The following is a 20,875-nucleotide window of genomic DNA, read 5'->3' on the forward strand; positions in this document are numbered from 1 at the left end:
GTACTGGTGAAAGGTGCCCAATGGCCTAAAAAATCATGGAAAACAACGGTGGAATATTGCAATAGGTTTCTTTCCATTGTAAAGAATAATCCCTTCATAACCCTCCAGGGTTAGGCTATAAGCCCAAAGTTTGGAGACACATGAAAATTACACCCATATCTCTGACTTTCAGAAACTGGTGCCACAGAATTGGAAGCACAGTATTGTAAAGGGTGTTTAAAGGGCTTTGTATGCAGAAACATTACAATTTTCCTTAACTGAAAGGGAAGGGGTCCTATTCCATGGGCTTGAAACTACTTTTAGAATGATAAATGCCCCTGTGCAAAATGGGGAGCTCCATAAATACACTATTTGCTAAGAGTGGAGTAGAGGAACTCATGTGGGTTTACATAGAGCCCTGACCTCCACAATCTAATAGAAATCCTTACTGCTGCAAGATGAATTCTGAAGTCTATAGGACTATATTATCCGTTCTGATTCAGCTGGCTGCATCAAGTCATTGGTCAGTGACTGACCTGAATCCAATTAAGCAGGCATTTCATCTTTAATTAAAAAACTGAAAAAAAAAAAAAAAAAAATTGTCAGAAGTAGTAACAGATTTAAGCTTCGATAAAGGCCTGGCAGACAATCACCAGTATTTGGTGATGTTCATGGGTTCTTTTCATCTATATGGTTGAAAATGCCCTTAAAACAGAAAGTCTACATTTTGAACTAATATTAATTAGTTAAGAACAACTACAATATACTGCGGTAGACAGCTAAAATAACATCATCAATTTTGAAATATTTATGGAATTGACTGTACATGAGCAGTACTGGATACAGGAAATGCCACTGGGTAGAGTAATGGTTGTCAAAGCAATAGCATAAACCTATAGGGTTTTTTCAGTTTGCACATAGTGTTGGACCAGCAAGTTTATTTCTCATGAGCACCTCTAAGGGAATCAATCGTCTGCCAACCACACCACTTTTAAGAAATCAAAAACTACAGCTTTGTCATGCTTAGACAAGGGAGCTGTAGTAGATACATAATATAATATGCAAACAAAAAATAGAAATATCTAAAAAAAATTAAAACAAAAAGGTTTATGCCCTAGTTGAAACACAATTAGACACGCTATCAGACACTATCAACCGTTAAAAGAAAAAAGATAAAGAAATATTGAAACCAACACTATAGGAAAGTTTATCTGCCCCAAGCTCAAGATCAACACTGGAAGCATTTCTCTGACATCAGCCCTATGCCTTACTCCTCTCTGGCTTAATTAAATAACTTTGGATACAAGGTTTGAGTTCATAGACACACCATTGATTATAGACAATGGATATAAAAAGTCTACACGGTCATTACAATACATACATTTAAGCAAAAGCAATGTTCCTTTTATCTGGTTGCATAAGTCTGCACACCCTTGTATAATTATGGATGTGGCTTTGTACAGAATTAACCAATCACATTCAGTGTCATGGTCAAAAGTAATTATTATACAGATGTCGCCAATAAAATTGTTCTGACTGACCCAATAAACATCTGTCTCTGCAGAATTTTCTTATCTTTTTGGTCTCGTCTGACTGCTGTAGATGATGCACAAATTATGGTAAGGTATAAAATATTAGAGGAGTATAAATTATTTCCAAAACATGATATTTAATGAAACATAGCAATAACAAATCAACAAACAGAAAACAAACACAACAGCAACATCACCAAGAACTGGTAAGTAAGCTGCCAAGAGACCTATGTTATCATTAAAGGAGCTGCAAGAGTATAATTAGTATATATAGTACTGATATTTTCTGACTCTCTCTATTCTTCACTTGTCTGTGCTATAAATACCAGGCTTCGTTTCATTTTTCCAAAACAAACAACTGCCATTTTAACAGGAGTGTGTAGACTTTTAATATTCATTGTGTGTGCACGCACATATACATTTAATAAATAATCATTTGTATGGTCAATATTTGAAAGAGCTTTTAGTGTAAATATAAGTAAATGTAATAAGCTTCTGTAATCTGTCTAAACAAAACAGTCATAATTTTTAACTGACCTTAGTTGAACTCTGAAGTTAAGATGACAGTATATAAGATAACAGCTTGGTATGAATATTTGAGCACTAGTGTTTCTAAAATAGTTCAGAGAATGGCCTGAATGATGTCATTTTGTCACTATAGGGACAGTGCTTGGTTTATGTATTCCCCTAATATTTTGCACACAAGGTGGAATAATGTTTATTTTCATTTTACATAATTCAGTGACCCAGCACTATCCAAAAATGATATGGCATTGCAACTGAATATTCAGCATCAAAATACGTTTGTTAGGTTTGTTTCATTCACATTGCATGCTGTCACGAAACTCTCCGTTATCTTTACAGGAGCAACTTCCCTACAGTGACGCCAATGACAAAGAATAGCACAATTATAGCGATGGCCCTGATGCTCAAGCCCTCCTCCTTCACAGTGACAGATGAAGTTGTAGAATGCTGAGCTGCCATCACTGTGTTCTTCCTCATCCGCAGACAGTCATCTTCCTGCTAAGTATAAGAAATAGGAACTGTGATGTACTTTTCCATAGTATTTAACACCTGATCCTTCATCTTGTCTCACATACAGTATTATGTCATATTTCAAGCTATCTGCCAGCTAGTCTGTTAAACAAAAAAATTACCCTGATCTGTTTGTTTTCTTCTCTTAGTCGTTGCACCTCCACCTGAAGTCTTCTGCACTCTTCCATAATCCTCTTCACATCTCCATCATCCAAACTGGACCCCAACTTCATGGACAATGTGGATGAATCCGATTTTAAAAAACTAGAGGAAATCATCTTACTTGTGTCCATATCATGCTATGAACAGTTTGCACACACACACACGCACACACACACACGGTAAACACAGATTAAATCTGATCATCTAAAAGGAGAAAGTACACACACACACACACTTCACAGAAATGCAAAATACACACTCACTGTTCACTTTCATGCAGGTATCTAATCAGCCAATCGTGTCAGTAGCTCAAAAAAAATCATAGCAATTATCACTTAGTAATCACATCAAAAATCATAATGAGAAATCATAATGAGTTTTGAGGGAGGAAGTACCATTTTAATAACGACATGCTTGAGGAAAACCTTTAGGTTTGTTTAAGCTATCAGAAAGGATATATTACTCATGTCATCACTCTTTACCACCAGATTCAGAATCAGGTTTATTGGCCAAGTGTGTTGACACACAAGGAATTTGGTTCCAGCTGTTTGTGACTCTCAAAAGTACAGACATAAATAACACCATACTATACAAACTATACAAGACAATGCAGACGATGAGATACAATGTAGACAGAATGAGTATTAAATATGAATATAGAATATGATCAGTTATGTACATAAAGTGTGGGAGTGCAAATAACAATATTATATATGTGTGCAATATTATGCTTTATTAAGTTAACTTTATTTATTATGCAAAACTAAGTTATATCAGCATGCACAAAGCATCAAAATTTTAGGTGGATGAATTACAACAGCAGAAGACATCAGTCTCCACTCAACAACAGACATCTGAGGCTACAATGGGCATATGCTTGACTGATCTGAGGCCATCATGGGCAAAGTCTCTCTGTAGATTCTTGTTCTGAGCTGAGATGGAATGTAATGTCTTTTACAGTTGTAGTCCATCCACTATACTACTGTATATACTATATCCTTCTGACCAGTCTTGTTTTTATGTCTTTTGCATCATTCTTTGTTGTGTGTGAAAATCATTGGTTTACACTATACCAGTAATATATGTAAAATCATTGGTATATCGTCGCTGTCGGCGGAAACCTCGTATGTCCAAATTTTGTCAATTTCATATTTTTTCACATATCGATGCAATTGGACAGTTCCCACGTGGGTCTATTATTTTTACAAGTTATTAACCAATCTAAAGTCTTGAAAATAGCTTGAGCGCAAATCTCTTAACTACCTCTTCTTCACTCCGTGGGAGAGCTTCGCGGCATATTCTCAAGAAAAAAAAAATCTTCTGGTGCTCGTCTGAGGACAGGAATTTAGCGCAAGACAATCCACTGCAACGCGGACTAAACCCTGTGCATTGCAGATAAGATATGCCGTTTTTTAAAATTCCTAAAAAATAATGGTTGTGGAGATACAAGGATTCTGCCCGACAGCGACGATATGTAATATCAGATCAGTGATTATACTGATACCAGCCCACAACTATTCCACAGCTACAGTCACAGAGATCACCATCACCACCATTTTTCTCCATTCTGTTGTTTGATGTAAACATTACCAGTATAGCTCTTGACCTGTAAATGCATGATTTTTTTGCATTGTGCTGCTACCATATAATTGGCTGATTTGTTAACTCCATGAATGTATAGTTGTACTTGTGCGTATAGATGTGTTAATAATAAAATGGAAAGTGAGTGTACAACATTTGTCTTCACGTTGACACAAACATTTCCATAATGTCTTGATCAGAGGGATCATACATTTTTGGTTTTTGAGTTAGTGGTTTTAAAAGTATTGTTACCGTTTTCTCGTTCTCATTTGGAATTTCAAAGACACATCGCAGCTTAGAGTCCATCAGTTCCTCTGGCTTGGCCTCCTTCCACTGTATGAGAAAAGGGGAAAAACAAGAAAAATGTGATAGAAGTAGACAGTAGACAATAAAAATGGTCTGCAAGAGTAACTAGATTGTGCAGTTCCTGTAGAAACTGTGACTAAGACACAAATCTTCAGCATTGAATGGTTGCTCACACATTTAATTTACATAAATTCTAAACATATATAATGTGACATTTAACACATTATCCATATTTCCAGCATGAGACAAAAGGTACACATTTTTCACTTTTCATCATTAACATTACCAGTATGAGAAAAAAAAGAGAGTATATTTTTCCTATCTATAATGGCAGATAACAGAAGCAGGAAACAGGTGCTTTAAGTTGTTCGATTTTGTATTTATTTTTAACTAGTAGTGTATTCTAAAGTTTATGTAATAGCTACTGACTCTGTTGGATCTAACCTTATGCTTTTAGTACTTATGATTCTGTAGTGTTGTTTGAAGGTGACTGTGCTAATTAATTAATTAGGTCTATGTTAATTAGACACCTGTGAGAACTAATTAACATAGACCTAATTAATTAGCACAGTCAACACTGGACAATGTCTAACTGAAAAGGAAGATGTAACAAACACTAAATAAACTTAACATCTATCTACATTTTGCTTCTTACGTAGATAGATATTGTTACGTTTATTTAGTGTTTGTTAAATCATCTTTTTCAGTTAGACAGTATTATGAATTCCCTCTCAGTATTACAAACAGCATCTCTCCTTAAGGAAGAAAAAATGTTGTCTATGCGTTTTTGTTAAATTACCTAGCAACAGTTTTTACACTGACGGTATTATTAGTCTGTGATCTAATTAACCAACATTGATATTTCAATTTTTATAGAAACTTCAAAGCAGTGTTGTAAGTTGCACTGGGCACTTTTTACATCTGCTGAAATTTTCTGCACAACATCCAATGATCCTCTATGATCCCTGACAGATAATGCCAGTTTTTTGATGGGAACATTTAAAAAATCTGGTAAGCCTGACACGTACGCTTAATTTGGTTGAAGACCTATTTCTTTTTTTAAATGTTGTCTTTTGTTTTCAACACCCAATGACACTGTTTCAATTAATGACACTTTGAAAACTGACATGGTGCAAAAATGTGTGGATCAGGTGGGAACCATTTAATTTATGGTTGTGTTAAAAACATATATGCATTTAGTAAAAGCCAACACTGGTGCTGCCAGACACTTCAAATATCTTGGAAACTTCCAGAAGGACAATATACATTAAAAAGGAAAAGCTGCTTTGGCCAGTGTTTAAAGCAATCATAGAAAATGCTACTGAAGTCAGGAAGAGAGGGTAAGAAAGACAAACTGGGTTGCCAAGGTATCAAGAGTCATTTATGTTTTTTGTACATAACGTATAATATATATTTTGTTGTATTTGAATAAATATTTATTTTACATGGTGTATTTTTTATGTACACATGTACAGTATGGTGCATGTACAAGCAGCAGAAATAAAGTAAGATTTATTTGCAGGATAATTAAAAAATAAATGGAATTGTATAGCAGAAGGCCTAGACAATTACCTATAAACAATATATAATGAGATTGATATACATATCAATATATATTTAATTATATATATATATATCGTATATACATATCATATATATCTAATTGTTCCCTAGAAATGGAACAAGTCTCTAAGAATTATCAGACAACTTCCAGAAATAGCACGCAGAGCTAAAACGGCACCACCAAACCAAGAAATGTCAAATTTTGTCTCCAAATGGCATAGACAAACAAATGAAATTTCAAATGGCAATATTAAGAAAGTATTAATAGAAGTATTATAAAAGTAGTATAAGATAGAAATGCAAAGCATGAACACAAGTGAAAGAAGGATAGTAACAGTCAGTACCATGTACCACTGGCTCTCCTAATGGCTGAAATGGGTGATACAAAATGCTGACATAAAATGATTCTCTGGGGAAGGGGTAGCTCTAAGTGGATGTTGAGGGAGAAGGCCCAAAAGAAGAGTGTACTCAGTATGACATGTAGTGAAATGTGTTTTTTGACTGATCCTTATTGAAGTTAAAAATAAGTATAAGGAACAAAATAGTAAAATGGGTGCACAAGAGAGATACAATTGAAACGTTATACAAGAAACATATAAAAATAAATAAATTTAAAAATAAAAACAATAAGTACAATAAGCAGTGAAAGGATGGAACGTGGATGAGTGTTATATATACAATTTAGATATATACAGGGCAGATAAATATTTATATACATGACAGTATGCAAAGTAAAGTAAATGAAAGTGTGCAGTGCGAGAAGGGCCTTAAAGTGAAATATGCAATGTATACTGTGCAAAAGCGTCTGAGGTGGAAAAGACGCTGCCAAGCCTTATTTACCACAGTGTTGATGTGACAAGACCATGACAGCTCCTACGAGATCAACTAGGTACCAGAAACTGTCCACTCTCTCCACTCGGGTCCTGTTGATCATGAGCAGTCGGTAGTTCTCTTCCTGATTTGTGCTGAAGTCCACTATCAGCTCCTTGCTGACATTGAGAAGGAGATTGTTCATCTAGCACCATGTCTCTAGGCTTTTAATCTCCTGTAGGTATGCTGAGGCCCACCAAAACTTGATGATGTTGGTGTAGTTGGAAGTGGCCACACAGTCATGAGTGTGCAGTGAGCACAGCAGGGGGCTCAGTACACTACCCTGGGGTTGCGCCAGTACTGAGGGTGAGGGAGGGGTGAGACATGTTTGCCCACCCAAACTGCTTGTGGTCTGTCTAACAGGAAATTGGAGATCCAGCGACACAGAGACAGGCAGGAATGTGGAGGGAATTATGCAGTTAAATGCTAAACTCTAGTTGACAAACAGCATTTTCATATAATTCCCATTTCTGCTGTCCAGGTGGCTTAGGGTGGTGTGGTAAAGGTATATGATGGTGTCCGTGGAGTGGTTGAGAAGCTACACAAACTGAAGATGGCCAAGAAAGAGAAGAAGGGATTAAGTCTCTGACTAGTCTTTCGAAGCAATTCATCAAGACAGAGGTCAGGGCTAAAGGGTGATAGTCAGTAAGGCAGGCGGGCTGGGGATACTTCGGGACAAAAACGATGATAGATTTTTTGAACCCTGTGAATATTACATATGGGAGAGGTTGAATATCACGGTGAAAACACTGGTGCTAGCTGGTTGGTGCAGGCATTCAAGACCTGACTTGTGACGCCCTTTGGTCCTGCTGATTTCCTGGTATTTACTCTCCTGAACGCCTTCCTCACGTCATGCTCTGAGATCGTGAACGTGTTTTCCATTAGCGGCCTCGAAACTAGCATATAAGGTGTTCAGCTTGTCTGCCAGAGAAGTGTCTGCATTAACTGCTCTGGTGTTTTGCAGCCCGTTCTCAATCCCTGCCCAAATCTTCTTGAGCCACTCCTTTGTAGTGTGTTTTGCGTCATTGTTATGCTGGAAAACCCATCCAAATGTTCCACAACATCCACTCTTGATGTAATGAAGTCGGCCTGTGCCCTCAGCAGAAAAACACCACGAAAGCAAAATGTTTCCACATCCATGTTTGATGGTGGGGATGGTATTCTTGGGGTCATAAACAGCATTCCTCCTCCTCCAAACACGGCAAGTTGAGCTGATGCCAAAAAGATAGACTTTAGTCTCATCTGATCACAACACTTTCACCCAGTTCTATGAATCATTCAGATGTTCATTGGCAAACTTCAGACAAGCCTGTAAATGTGCTTTCTTGAGCTGGGGGACCTTGCGGACTCTGCAGGATTTCAGTCCTTCACTGCGTTGTGTGTTACCAATTGTTTTCTTGGTGACTATGGTCCCAGCTGCTTTGAGATCATTGACAAGATCATCCATGTAATTCCTCACCGTTCTCATAATCATTGAAACTCCATGAGGTAAGATCTTGCATGGAGCCTCAGAGCGGGGGAGATTGAGATTTGTGTTTCTTCCATTTGCAAATACAGTAATTGCACTAACTGTTGTCACCTTCTTACCAAGCTGTTTGGCAATGGCTTTGTAGCCCATTCCAGCCTTGTGTAGGTCTACAATCTTGTACCTGACATCTTTGGCCATGTTTTTTGGTCTTCGCCATGCTAGAGAGTTTGGAATCTGATTGATTGCTTTCTTGGACAGGTGTCTTTTGTACAGCTAAAGAGCTGAGATTAGGAGCACTTCCTTTAAGAGATTGCTCCTAATGTCATCCCATTACCTGTATAAAGGTCACCTGGGAGCCAGAAATCTTGCTGTGTGATAGGGGATCAATTACTTATTTCACTCATTAAGATGCAAATCAATTTAAAACTTTTTTGAAATGTGTTTTTCTGGATTTTTTTAAAAATTATTATTCTGTCTCTCACTGTTAAAATAAACCTAACATTAAAATTATAGACTGATCGTTTGTTTGTCAGTGGACAAATGTACAAATCAGCAAAGGATCAAATATTTTTTTCAAGTATTTATAGTAAGTTGGATCTCAAGGATTAGAAATAGTAGTAATGTCAGCATGGTGTGTAATTCTGCCTCTGATGACACATGCACTCCAGTTCAACTGATCTAAGCTAAAGATGTGTGCAGGTTAAAGCTAGTGTAGAAGAATTTGGGTGCTCTGTACAGAGCACTGACTAAAACTGCAACTTAATACCTCAGATGAATTAGAAGGTCTTGTAAATAAAAAGTTGTAAAGGTTAAACCCCTTCAAAAGTATTGGAATGGCATAAATAATTTAATCGTTTTCTCTTTTACTCTTCAATAGAATTTTACTGTATATTCTATTGAAGAGTATAAGAGAAAACGATTAAATTATTTATATAGATAGATCGATCAATAGATAAATAGACATGATGAAGATGAGAGATCAGAAATTCAGCTTACATTTCCTGATATTTACATCTATATTTAAATATATTTTGTTTGAACCCATCTATTTTTCAAGTGATCAAAAGCATGTGACGGAGAGGACTTCATTCTATTCCATGTGTGCCTTGTTAGATCGACTGTTTAAACAGTTAATAGTACTGAATATATAACCTTAGTTTGAGACCTGAGTAATGTCCCATATGTTTTGTATTGTAAATGCTGCAATTAATTTGTTGCATGGAAAAGCCTGCCATTGTAAAGCTGAGAATAGAAGGAGTAACATAGCCATTTTATAAACCTTGGGCATAGCAAAAACAGCAATTTAAAATTCATGGGAAAATAGAGAACAGGTGAAGGTATCATATTCCACTGTATAATGAAGACTTTAAAAGCAAAAATGTATGTAGAGCCCACACCATATGCAAGGTACACATCAGCTTTTAGGAAGTGTATGGTAATTATTCAGAAAAAAATTATAGATTGAATACATAGCACAAAAGATATGGAACCAAAATTAAACTATAAAACTGATGACGTTTTGTGAGAAAATAATTATCTGCTCATGATCCAAAACACACAAGATTATCAGGGAAGCATGGTAGAGGTAGTGTAATGGTTTAGGCTTGCAAACATAATTGAAGCACAACATAATTTCTGCTAAAATTTCATGTACAGTGAAATGCAGCCAATCAAATTTGTAGGAACTTGTAGAAACTTAGGAAATATTGGAAGGTTTAAAGATGGTCAAGTCAATCACCAGACCTCAACCCAACTGAGCATGCACCTTCTTAAGAACAGAAGTTAGCCCTCCCCACCCAAAACAAATAGCTGAAAGAAGCTGTAGTACAAACCTGGGAAAGAAACAAAAATGAAGAATGCAACTTACTACTTTTGCTAAATACTAAGTATTACTTTCTCTGAGAAAATCTGTTTCTATACTTTTGCTCACCTAAAGTTGGGTGGTCTGCCACAAAAGGTGCCATGATCCAAGTTGTTTAACACATCTAGATGTAAATATCAGTAAATTAAAGCTGAAATTCTGAGTTTTATCTGATCATATACATCATATGTTCAAACCCAAATGTCTACTGTACATACTGTAGAGTACTGCAAAAACAAAAAATGACCATGTTATTCCAATTCTTTCATAGAGGAATGTATATACTGGCCTTCTCACTTGATATCAGTGCCTGGCCTCACTAGTACTCTTGTGGCTGAATGGGTAAATCCCCACAGCCACATTTTAAAATTATAGTATAGGATAAGTATAGGATTTTCATACAAGCACATATTGCTGTGATGGTCAGGTGTCCACAAACTTATGGACATATAGTATACATTATATAATTACTGGTAAACTGTGATAATAAAATATAACTGCAGGTACACTGCTTATTCCACACAGTTCCCAGATTTAGTCCCATATTATATAACAAGTCTTTACCGCTTTTGGATGAGTACTCACCAGACCCTCCATGTCAGTCATGTCAGGTGGGGCCATTAACGACTGCACCATAAACTTGTGCTTGCTCTTCTCATTGGGATCATAATCAAATGGCTGCAGCATAACTGCAAAAAACACATCAAAAATTAATTTGAAAATAAGCAAAAACATTGACTAGTAACAACTAATGACACTAGAGTATTTTTTAATGTAGAATAAATCTCAGGCTATGAATGTCATTATTTTGTGATGTTATCTGATGTCATTCCAATTACAGGAATCTTTTGTTTTTTTACTGAAATGATTTTTTTTTTCCTGACAGTAGTCAGTTTAACTGTAATTTGTCTCTATAAATGATAATCATTATAATGTCATTTTATGCAAGTATTTTGGTCTGCATCGTTCATTGTTAGCAATTGTTTACATTTTACATTTACAGGCTATTTCATATTTTAGGAGTGTCTGGGCCATGTGAACTGAGCAGTACATTGCACAGATGTGACAGACCCAAGATGAGGCAGAAACACTGCATATAAACATACCCTGGCAATGCTGCCATAAGTGAAAGAGAGAGATAGCTGGGAACAGAAAGCCCAAGCAGGGTTTCTGGTCTGGCAGTGAGGCTAGGAGTTTCTAGTAAACAAGGGAGGACACATGAGGCCTTGGTGGACTCAGTTTGTAATGAGACCTCCTCCTCTTCACTCTTTGTGCCCTAGAGAATCTACCAGTGGACCTTTGACAAGATTAATCAAGACAGATCAATCAAGTAATGCAGTACACTCAAACCAAGGAAGAGACGACACAATTATTTCTACTGAAGATCTGTATGAAAATGTCACTGTGTCCTCTTCTATTGATCAAGGTCCTCTTCAAAAGATATTGTGAAGGAGTAATACTGTATCATGGGCAGGTGTGTCCTCAGATTGATAAGACAGCATCAATTTTGGCAATTATAATAAGAATAAAATAATAAATGATAATGTATTCATATGACTAAATCATATTTTATTCCAAAACAGTCCTATAAATTTCTGCATACAGTGTGCATACAATGTCAAATTCTCTTTGGGGTGTTACATGAGCAATTGTATTTCACTTTAAACAATGGGACAAGTGGCACAAGGAAAAACTCCCCAAGATGATATGTTTGAAGTGAACCAGATAATATTATCAATTTATTTAAATTTGCCATTTTAATTTCTAATTATATTTACGAGATATGCAAAAGCAAACATAATTCTTTAAAATTTACCTTAAGTGCCAGCTGCTTCTCTCTTTATCAAACAAGGCAAAAAAAGCTAAAGAAGAAAGGGCATTCTTTTTGTTAGAATTGCTCAAATCTCATGAGACAACATTAATTACGAATCTGAACCTCAACGTTGGTCTGCTATATTGATACAAAGCCAGATGATCATAATATTCTAAAAAAAAAAAAAATGCTTAATTGACTTATCAATATCAGTTTATAGATGTAAATGTTGACTTCTATAGACATACTAATAAATGGTATATCTTCTTATGAATGCTACCTTCAGATAATATTTTTGTAAACATGGTATTCGCTTCAACAAACGTTTCAGCAAAGCCAGATGAGAGGCACCAGCTTAATTAGATTGAAGACTGTTTGAAGGACATTCGACTGCAGAAGCTTACTCACTTCCTACTACTTAAGCTCTGATAAGAAAGAAGTGCTTGTCCTAAGACCACATGGTGCCATAAGTAAGCTTTCTCACTACAGAGTAACTCTGGAAAGCCTGTACAACCTTCTTAAATATTACCCGATTATTATTTTATTTAAATGTATTAATTTCATTTATTGATTATAATAAAAATAGGAGTCTAGTATAAAGATATTGAAAAGCTGAATAAATTATTAAAAGTAAAAAGAATTTATGTTCTATTCCATTGACCATTAAGATCTATGCTATTAGCTGTGCATTACTTGCGGAGGATTCTACTTCTACAGTGCACACTGCAATAAAAATAAAGCTATAAATAGGATTGCATTGTGGTATAGAAAACATGAACTGGTCTTGTTTATTTTTCACGTAAGAAGAAATGATATAAATAACTGTGATCTTGACTTGAATAAGAAAATGTAACTTTGAATTTATTTAAATTTTAAATAAATGATCACAAACTATCAAATTATGCTCAAGTGATTTATTTACCGGAGACATTAACCGAGGTTCCAGCTTCGATCACTCCACTGTTTGGACGCACACAATAGCGACGTGGTGCAGTTGTCTTCACTTTAAAGCACACATTTCTATCTGTGGGGTTAGAAAGCTTCAAAGTTGTGGTCACCACATCTGTAAATGGACCTAAAAACACAGACAGAGGGCAGTTAGATGCTTTTGTATTCATTATAACTTTGTCACAATGGTTTAGTCAAATCACTAGTATAGTATAGCATAATATCTATTTAATATATACCATAAGATTTGTGTGGAAGAACTCTACTGCCCTGCATATAGCCCTGAGATCTTTTGGATAAAATGGAACGCGAGCACCAGACCTCACAAATCCCCTTATAGCTGAATGAGCACAAATTCACAGCCATTTTCCAAAATATAGTAGAAACCTTACAACAATTGGGGCTTCTATTCTCAGCAAAAGTCAACTCAGCTCTCTCTCTCTCTCTCTCTCTCTCTCTCTCTCTCTCTCTCTCACACACACACACACACACACACACACACACGAAGGTGTGTGTTCAAACCCTTGAATGCACAGGTAGATCCAGTTAATCTAAATTAATGTGCTGCCTACAGTTACAGTTCCATACAGTATGAGAGCGCTATTGCTTAGCTAAATTAGTGTTTTTTGCATGTGATTTAACTTATAGGTCAATATAACGAGCCATATTATATATAACATTGTATGATCCTGAAAATAACACTGTAACTTCTGAAAATAAAAAAAAAATAAAAATCAATATGTAATCATTTAAATCCAAAAAGTAAAACAAAGTAAGAATTTAGGGCAAAGTAAAAATTTCATTGCTCAGGGAAACCTGCTTTCCTCACTGGGTATATGACAATAAATGCTTTGAATCTAGAAAACAAAAAGCAAACATTCAGAAACCAGGTGGATGTAAAAAAATAAGTGCACCTTATAAATCAGTAAAGTCAAGCCCACCTTAAGTAACAATAACAATTCTTATTTTCTGAACAAGTTTGTCTTTCTATGTATTGTTTTGGAGAACGTTTGGCCCTCTGCTTTACTTCAGAGCATTGCTTTACTTCACTTCTTGTTCCCAAGCAGTTGTTTATGCACACAGCATCTCAATGAAGTGAGGTCTGGAAAATTCTGAAAGTATTCCTTCTTTTTTTTGGGATCATTATCCTGTTGCATGATCAAAGTTTGTGTCAGTTTAAGCACAGATCAGATCAAATTTATCTCGAGAATATTTTGGTGTAAATGGAATTCAACATTGTCTCAGTGTGTACAAGTTTCCCCACGACCTGTGGATCATCACCTCCACCACCATGCTTGATAGTTTGTATAAGGTATTTGTGGTTATAGTGGTATTTATTTGTTAGTACACTGTTAAACCCCAACTAACAGTGCTAATTATTTTTACATGAACTGAAAAAGAAAGAAAAAATGAAAAAAAAAAAAAAAACCCTCAAAGGCGTAAAGCAGTTCCACTATTTTAATTTCTTCTTCTTAATTTCATCTAACAAAGCTAACTTAACAAATTGTTTCAAGTAAAGGCGGAGTTTTAAATTAATTTAACTTCAGATAATAGATTAACTTATTAACACATTTTCCAATATGAACAAAATGTGGCCCCCATGTGGCGGCTTTTGACTTTTAAGAACGTTTTGAACCAGAGTGCTGAGAGCCTGAAAAATTCCCGCTTACAAAAATAGATGCTTCACTTCAGACCGACTGAATTAAAATGCAAGTCATTTAAAATTCTCTCAGAACATATCCATAAATATTACTGCTAATGCCACATTAAGAAAATGATATGCTACATAAGTAAGTACTGTAAGTACTTCAAGTATAGACATGTGGGTGGCTTAGGTTAGCATTTCAATTATCTTTGCATTTACTGTTAACTTGTGTTTAATGATAACAGCATATGTACAGTACCTAACATATAGCAAAAAGTAATAAATAAACTAATAATTAAATAATAAAATTTTTTTTTGACTCGATTGACATGGTTTGGGAGAATTTCAGAGCTAAGCCATAAGAAATAAAATGCAGCTTAAAAGTGTGATTGAGGGGGGATTGTCCCATGAGGACACAGGACAGTCATGACATTTCTGTTCATGATATTTTAACAACCGGAGTGTGTGGTCTAAAAGGTGACTGTGTGTTCTGTGTGAAACCCTGCAAAACTGCCACTCAATCACAGGCTTCCCTTCTGATATCCGCCATAAACTATTGGAAGGTCTTGTACTAGGCGAGTTGTGCATTTGCCTTCAAGAGCTTTTTAATATGAGTATTTTACTTCGTAATCAGTGAGACAGATTTTTCTGTGTGTTTGTATGGAAATGATGCTGACAAACCACACCCTGTGCCCAGATCCTTGGACCATAAAAGGAGATGTTGGAGTATATGGGCATGTTACTTTAGACTGCTAGATGGATGGTGAGCAACAAAAATGTCTTAATGATTTTAAAAGGTCTTGAGATTTTTTAGTTGTCACTATCCCCTGCATTTAGAGATAATAATAATACATTATTAGCAGTTAGATTGGTGACAACAAACACATTTTATGTGTCATAAAAAGTATAGCATCATGACAAGTATAGATTGTGCTACTGCTACTATGATTACCGTTATGCTGCGTTTGTGCCATCAGTGAATCTCTAGAAAACGCAGCATAACGGTAATCATAGTAGCAGTAGCACAATCTATACTTGTCATGATGCGGGGTAAGGATGCGGACCCAAATGCAGGATAGCCAAATCAACAGGGTTTAAATAACAAAAGGACATGAAACAACACACGGACTAGAGACAGGACAAAGACAACAGTAGATTCCACGCTGCACAGATAAATACACATGGTAATCACAATAGGAAACAGGTGTGTTGACAGAGAGGAGCAGACGAAGGCGGGGCAGACACGTGACGAGGAACGTAAACAGATGCACGTGGCCAAAATCCGGGCTGAGTCCTGACAAAACTATTCTTACGGGCATGGTAGATGGTACAGACAATGTCCCTGAAATATTTGAATCTGCAGGAGGATGTTTTGGGCTGCCTCAGTTCTGCAGAACATCTATGTTACAATGGACTTTAATCAAGATAAAGGAGACTGTGCTTAATTTTGCTGGTTATCTGTTTGGCCAATTACTGCTGACCACCAAGAGATAATCCTGCTCAAGCAGTGCTGTGTTTTCTGAATGCAAATATTTCAGTGGAATACTAATTCTAAAACATAAAAATGTACTTTTTTGTGTAGTACACAATGTTATTAAACATCATATTTTTATTACATGCAAATTTTAAAAAAATGTTTTTGAAATGACCAATATAACCAAGGTGAATTTTGCGTGTCTGCTACTTCAGTGTTTTTAGATCTTTTTGTGTGAATACAAGCATTTCATAAGTGTCAAAGGTTTTATTTACAATTACATTAAATTTATGCAAAAAGTCGATATATGTAATGTTGACCCTTCTTTTACAAAACCTCTGCAAGATGCACTGACATGCTGTCAATCATCGACTGGGCCACACTCTGACTGATAACAGCCCATGGGAAATTGCGCGGCGGGACGTGTTTTTACATCAATGAAAGGTGGTGTTCTGATGTAACTGTGTTAAAGATGATGTGCTGTACCGATCTTGAAACATGCTTCATTAACTGCAAACCGTTCTATTCGCCGCGGGAGTTTTGCTCATTCATTCTGTTGAGTGTTTACATCCCTCTGCAAGCGCACGTGAGCTCGGCCCTACAGATACTCGCTGACATGATCACAGAGAGTGAGCAACAACACCAGGATTCTGTACTAATAATTCTCGGGGCATTTAATAATGCAATTCTTTCATGTGAACTGCCTAAATACAGACAGCAGGTTACATGTCCCACCAGAGACAGTAACACACTGGATCACTGTTACACTACAGTAAAGGATGCATACCACTCTGTCCCACGGGCAGCTCTGGGACTCTCTGATCACTGTTTAGTTCATCTCATACCGACCTACAGGCAGAAACTGAAATCAGCTAAACCTGTATTAAGGAGTGTAAAAAGATGGACTAGGATTTACTGAGCAGGATTTACAAGCCTGTTTCTCTCTCACTGATTGGACTGTTTTTTAAAGCTGCTGCCACTGACCTGGACGAGCTCACAGAGACTGTAACATTATATACAGTATCAGTTTCTGTGAGGATTTGCGTACTTATAACAATGACAAGCCATGGTTCACTGCAAAACTCAGCCAGCTCCGTCAGGCCAAAGTGGATGCTCACTGAAATGTGGTGAATCAACAACTGGCAGACGACCTGAACGAGTTCTACTGCAGGTTTGAAAAAGCCCAATTTTCACCTCCTGTAACCACAGACTCCACCACACCTAAAATTCAGTACAGTGAAGATGATGTGTGCAGGTCTTCAGGAAGAACAAAAGAAGCCCAAATGTCTACACCATAGGATTGGAGGGGATGCTTTTAATCACGAGCAGCCCTCTCCTGTCTCCGTACTCTTCTCGCCATAATTTTGGTACATCTGTTCTTTGTCCCATCTGTCCATATTGTTTCTATTTCTTTTTTCTTTCTTTCTTTTTAAAAAAAACGTTTGTGGAAAAATCTAATCAGGTCTTCCTGTATTTAAGGCTTTCCAACGGTTTACATCTTGTATTAAACCTGCTATATTTCTGGTTGTGATATTTTACTGGATTTTTGACACTGACACAGATACAGTACACCTACCTTGGTGGGTGTCCTTGACCTGGCCAGCAGTTTTTCTGGTAAAGAATTCTTTTGTTATCTATTGCAGTTGTTTTCTATAGTCTTTTGTTGGTGCTGAGCTCACCTTTGTCTTCTTTATTTTTAGGAATGTACCAAATAGTTGACATGGTCATCTATCTTATGGTGTGTTCAAATTGTTTAACCTATGATTGCTTTCTTTACTGGCAGAGAAAATTCATTCAGGTAACAGCAACAGATTCCAAATTGGTACCAAATACATAAGTGTCGTAATTCCTACTAGATTGACCAGATTTGGATGTAAATACCTTTAAATTACACCTGAAAGTTTGCACTTTGTTATCATATTATTTTATTTTAACTTCAACATACTGTGGAAGACAAGTATGATAACAGAAGCTGTCAATGTCCGGAAATGTTTGGATCTCAATAAAGGTTTATGCTGTTTACTTATTAGTTTGTGTAATAATTATTTAATAATGTAATATTATAATATCTTGTAAACACCTGGACAGCGTCTTAGGAAAAAAAATTAAATGAATGCAGAAAACAACTTTCAGTGGTTTTGTCATAACACGTGGCACAAAGAACAGTCAAACTTTAGTGGCTTGTCACTACCTGTGTTTGAAGGGTGACCAGGCAAAGCAAAATAATATATTGTCCATAAACTCTTTTTAGTGAGAAGCTTTGTGGTATGATATTCTACAGAAATAATGCTTTGATTAATTCTGACAAATTCATATTAGCTCATAAATTAATTAATCATGAAGGTAAAAGTGAAAAACAGCCCATTTTCATTAGTCATATCATATTTGTTTGGATTCCAAAATGCATGTGTGTGTGTGTGTGTGTGTGTGTGTGTGTGTGTGTGTGTGCTTCCGTTATTGTTTTTAATACTGACAAATTTTGATTTCACAGAAGCACCTGCAGTAAAGCACAGTGTAAGTAATTCATCTCTGTTTGACTGTTAACAAACATCTTGTTAGGTGAAAAGCCGTCTTAGGAAGACCTTGGACTATCGAGTGTCTAATGGAAAGAACACAGTGGGCCTGGTTAATGTTGCTCCATTGTGGACACACATCCATTACAAAGCTAGCTAGTTACTGTTAACGCTAACATCGCTTACCTTCGCTTAGCTCAACGCCTATAACTCTTACTGTGAACTAAAGTGCATTATAGTCTACTTAGCAACCAAGCTAACGAAAAGCAAGTCGACATTCACGACGTCTAATACAGAACCGAGGCCTGTGTTTAACGCCATGTCACAGACCCGCTTCTTTGCATCAAATGACCTCCTTAACTCACACCCAAATCCACGTCTAGCGCGCATTTTATAACTCACCTCGGAATTTCAGCTCGTGTTGAGGCTCTAAAATCAGGATCTGCTCTGGCCTGGCCATGTCCCAGCGATACGGGCGGTCGCGTTATACCTCAGTGCACAAACAGACCTGCTGAAGCTCTCGCACTTCCACTATGTTGCACTTGACGTTCGGTTCGCTGTGTTCAAAACACGTGACCTTTCAACCACTATGTGTACTAAATCGTACAATGACAAATGGTATAGAGCGCTACAAATATATCCGAACTGAATTGCTGTGATGCCGTGAGACAGACTCGCCGTGACGTCACAGCCTGATGGTGCGCGACAGCTGGTGAGATGATGTCGTCTTAGTGTGGACGATCACGGGAGAAGTAAACAGTGGCTTTTCCCATTAAAGCAAAATGAATACAGAAATCATTTAAAGGGGTTAAACGCTTCACGACGTCTCTTATTTATCTTCAATACTCCAAAGTCTCCAGAGGATTTCGGCGATGCTAAATGATGTCAATCCGGTCGCTTGTCCAGGTGATGGCACTGAGGTTCTCTGGGTTTAACCTATAAAAACGAATGTAACCTTCTTGTTAAATTCTCTCAAATATAAGCGAAACCTCATGCTTTCTAGGACTAAACACGAAAATACTACAATATTTAAACACTTGCCGATATGACGTCATTATTTTATTTATTAAATCTGTTAAGTAATAAATTATTACCTGTTCTGAGGGACAACACCTATCAATATTCTTTATTATTAATATAAATATAAATTTTTAATGTTATTTCAAAATAAATATAAATAAAACATGTATATACGTATATAACAATAACATTAAAATAAATCAAATATTATGTTTATTGTATTTTAATATAATAAACTGCAAAAACCTAGAGGGTTTTAAGCTGTACAAGAAATAGCTGTGGTTAACACTTTGATTTAAGGATCTCCTTATCTCTGAATGACAAGTTTGAAGTGGTCTAAAGTATGCTTTTACTTTTGTGTTCATTTGCTCAAGAATAACACTAAATGTACATTAAAATTCGAAATGTTTGTATTCTATTATAAATACTGACGTTAGTTGAATAACATTGAACAAAAATGGATCCGAATTTCACACATGCCATAGGAGAATCCACAATATGATTGAACAGGCAGAATCAGGCGGAAAAGTATAAAGACACACTTCTCATGTAGGGTTTCTCAGCTACTTGAAAAACAAAAAAGAAGACATTTAATGGCCACAATAAACCCAATTTGTAAGAATAAGGCTGAATAATTGCATCACAGTTTCCAAACCCTTCTATATTTGAGTCCAATAACAATTGTTCTGTTAGTTATGTGGCCACGGGATGTCATAAAGGGATAATTCATATGTTCCCCACATTTATATGGCATAGAATGAGCACATGACAAAGGGTCATATGTTCCCATGTTTTCCCAGTTCACTAGTCTGGTCAGCACATTTTCACAGGATCATATTAACTTTACTCAGAAGTGAGTACACCTCTCACATTTTTGTAAATATTTTATTATATCTTTTCATGTGACAACACTAAAGAAATGACACTTTGCTACAATGTAAAGTAGTGTACAGCATGTATAACAGTGCAAATTTCCTGTCCCTTCAAAATAACTCAACACACAGCCATTAGTGTCTAAACCACTGGCCACAAAAGTGAGTACACCAGTGAGTACAAAAGTGAAAATGTCTAAATTGAGCCCAAAGTGTCAAAATTTTGTGTGGCC

At 36.3% G+C, this 20,875-nt stretch overlaps 1 protein-coding gene across 4 annotated transcripts; it reads right to left on the reverse strand.

Annotated features, from left to right (window-relative positions):
• Positions 1 to 1,628: 1,628 nt before the first annotated feature.
• On the reverse strand, positions 1,629 to 19,675 carry vapb (VAMP (vesicle-associated membrane protein)-associated protein B and C). Of its 4 annotated transcripts, none has more exons than XM_047813794.1 (6): positions 19,153 to 19,675; positions 13,093 to 13,245; positions 10,943 to 11,046; positions 4,542 to 4,622; positions 2,669 to 2,773; positions 1,629 to 2,531 (listed from the first exon to the last, which is right to left on the reverse strand). In XM_047813794.1, exons 1-6 carry the CDS (start codon positions 19,208 to 19,210, stop codon positions 2,370 to 2,372), a joined length of 663 nt encoding a protein of 220 aa, XP_047669750.1. In that variant the 5' UTR covers positions 19,211 to 19,675; the 3' UTR covers positions 1,629 to 2,369. The 4 variants fall into 4 exon arrangements, with proteins under 4 accessions (XP_047669750.1, XP_027002539.1, XP_047669749.1 ...); XM_027146738.2 differs by having other exon boundaries at positions 2,669 to 2,845; positions 19,153 to 19,668; XM_047813793.1 differs by having other exon boundaries at positions 1,629 to 2,534; positions 19,153 to 19,667.
• Between the last annotated feature and the right edge of the window lie 1,200 nt (positions 19,676 to 20,875).

This window comes from Tachysurus fulvidraco, chromosome 5 (assembly GCF_022655615.1).
Source record: "Tachysurus fulvidraco isolate hzauxx_2018 chromosome 5, HZAU_PFXX_2.0, whole genome shotgun sequence".
Taxonomy (NCBI): Eukaryota; Metazoa; Chordata; class Actinopteri; order Siluriformes; family Bagridae; genus Tachysurus; species Tachysurus fulvidraco.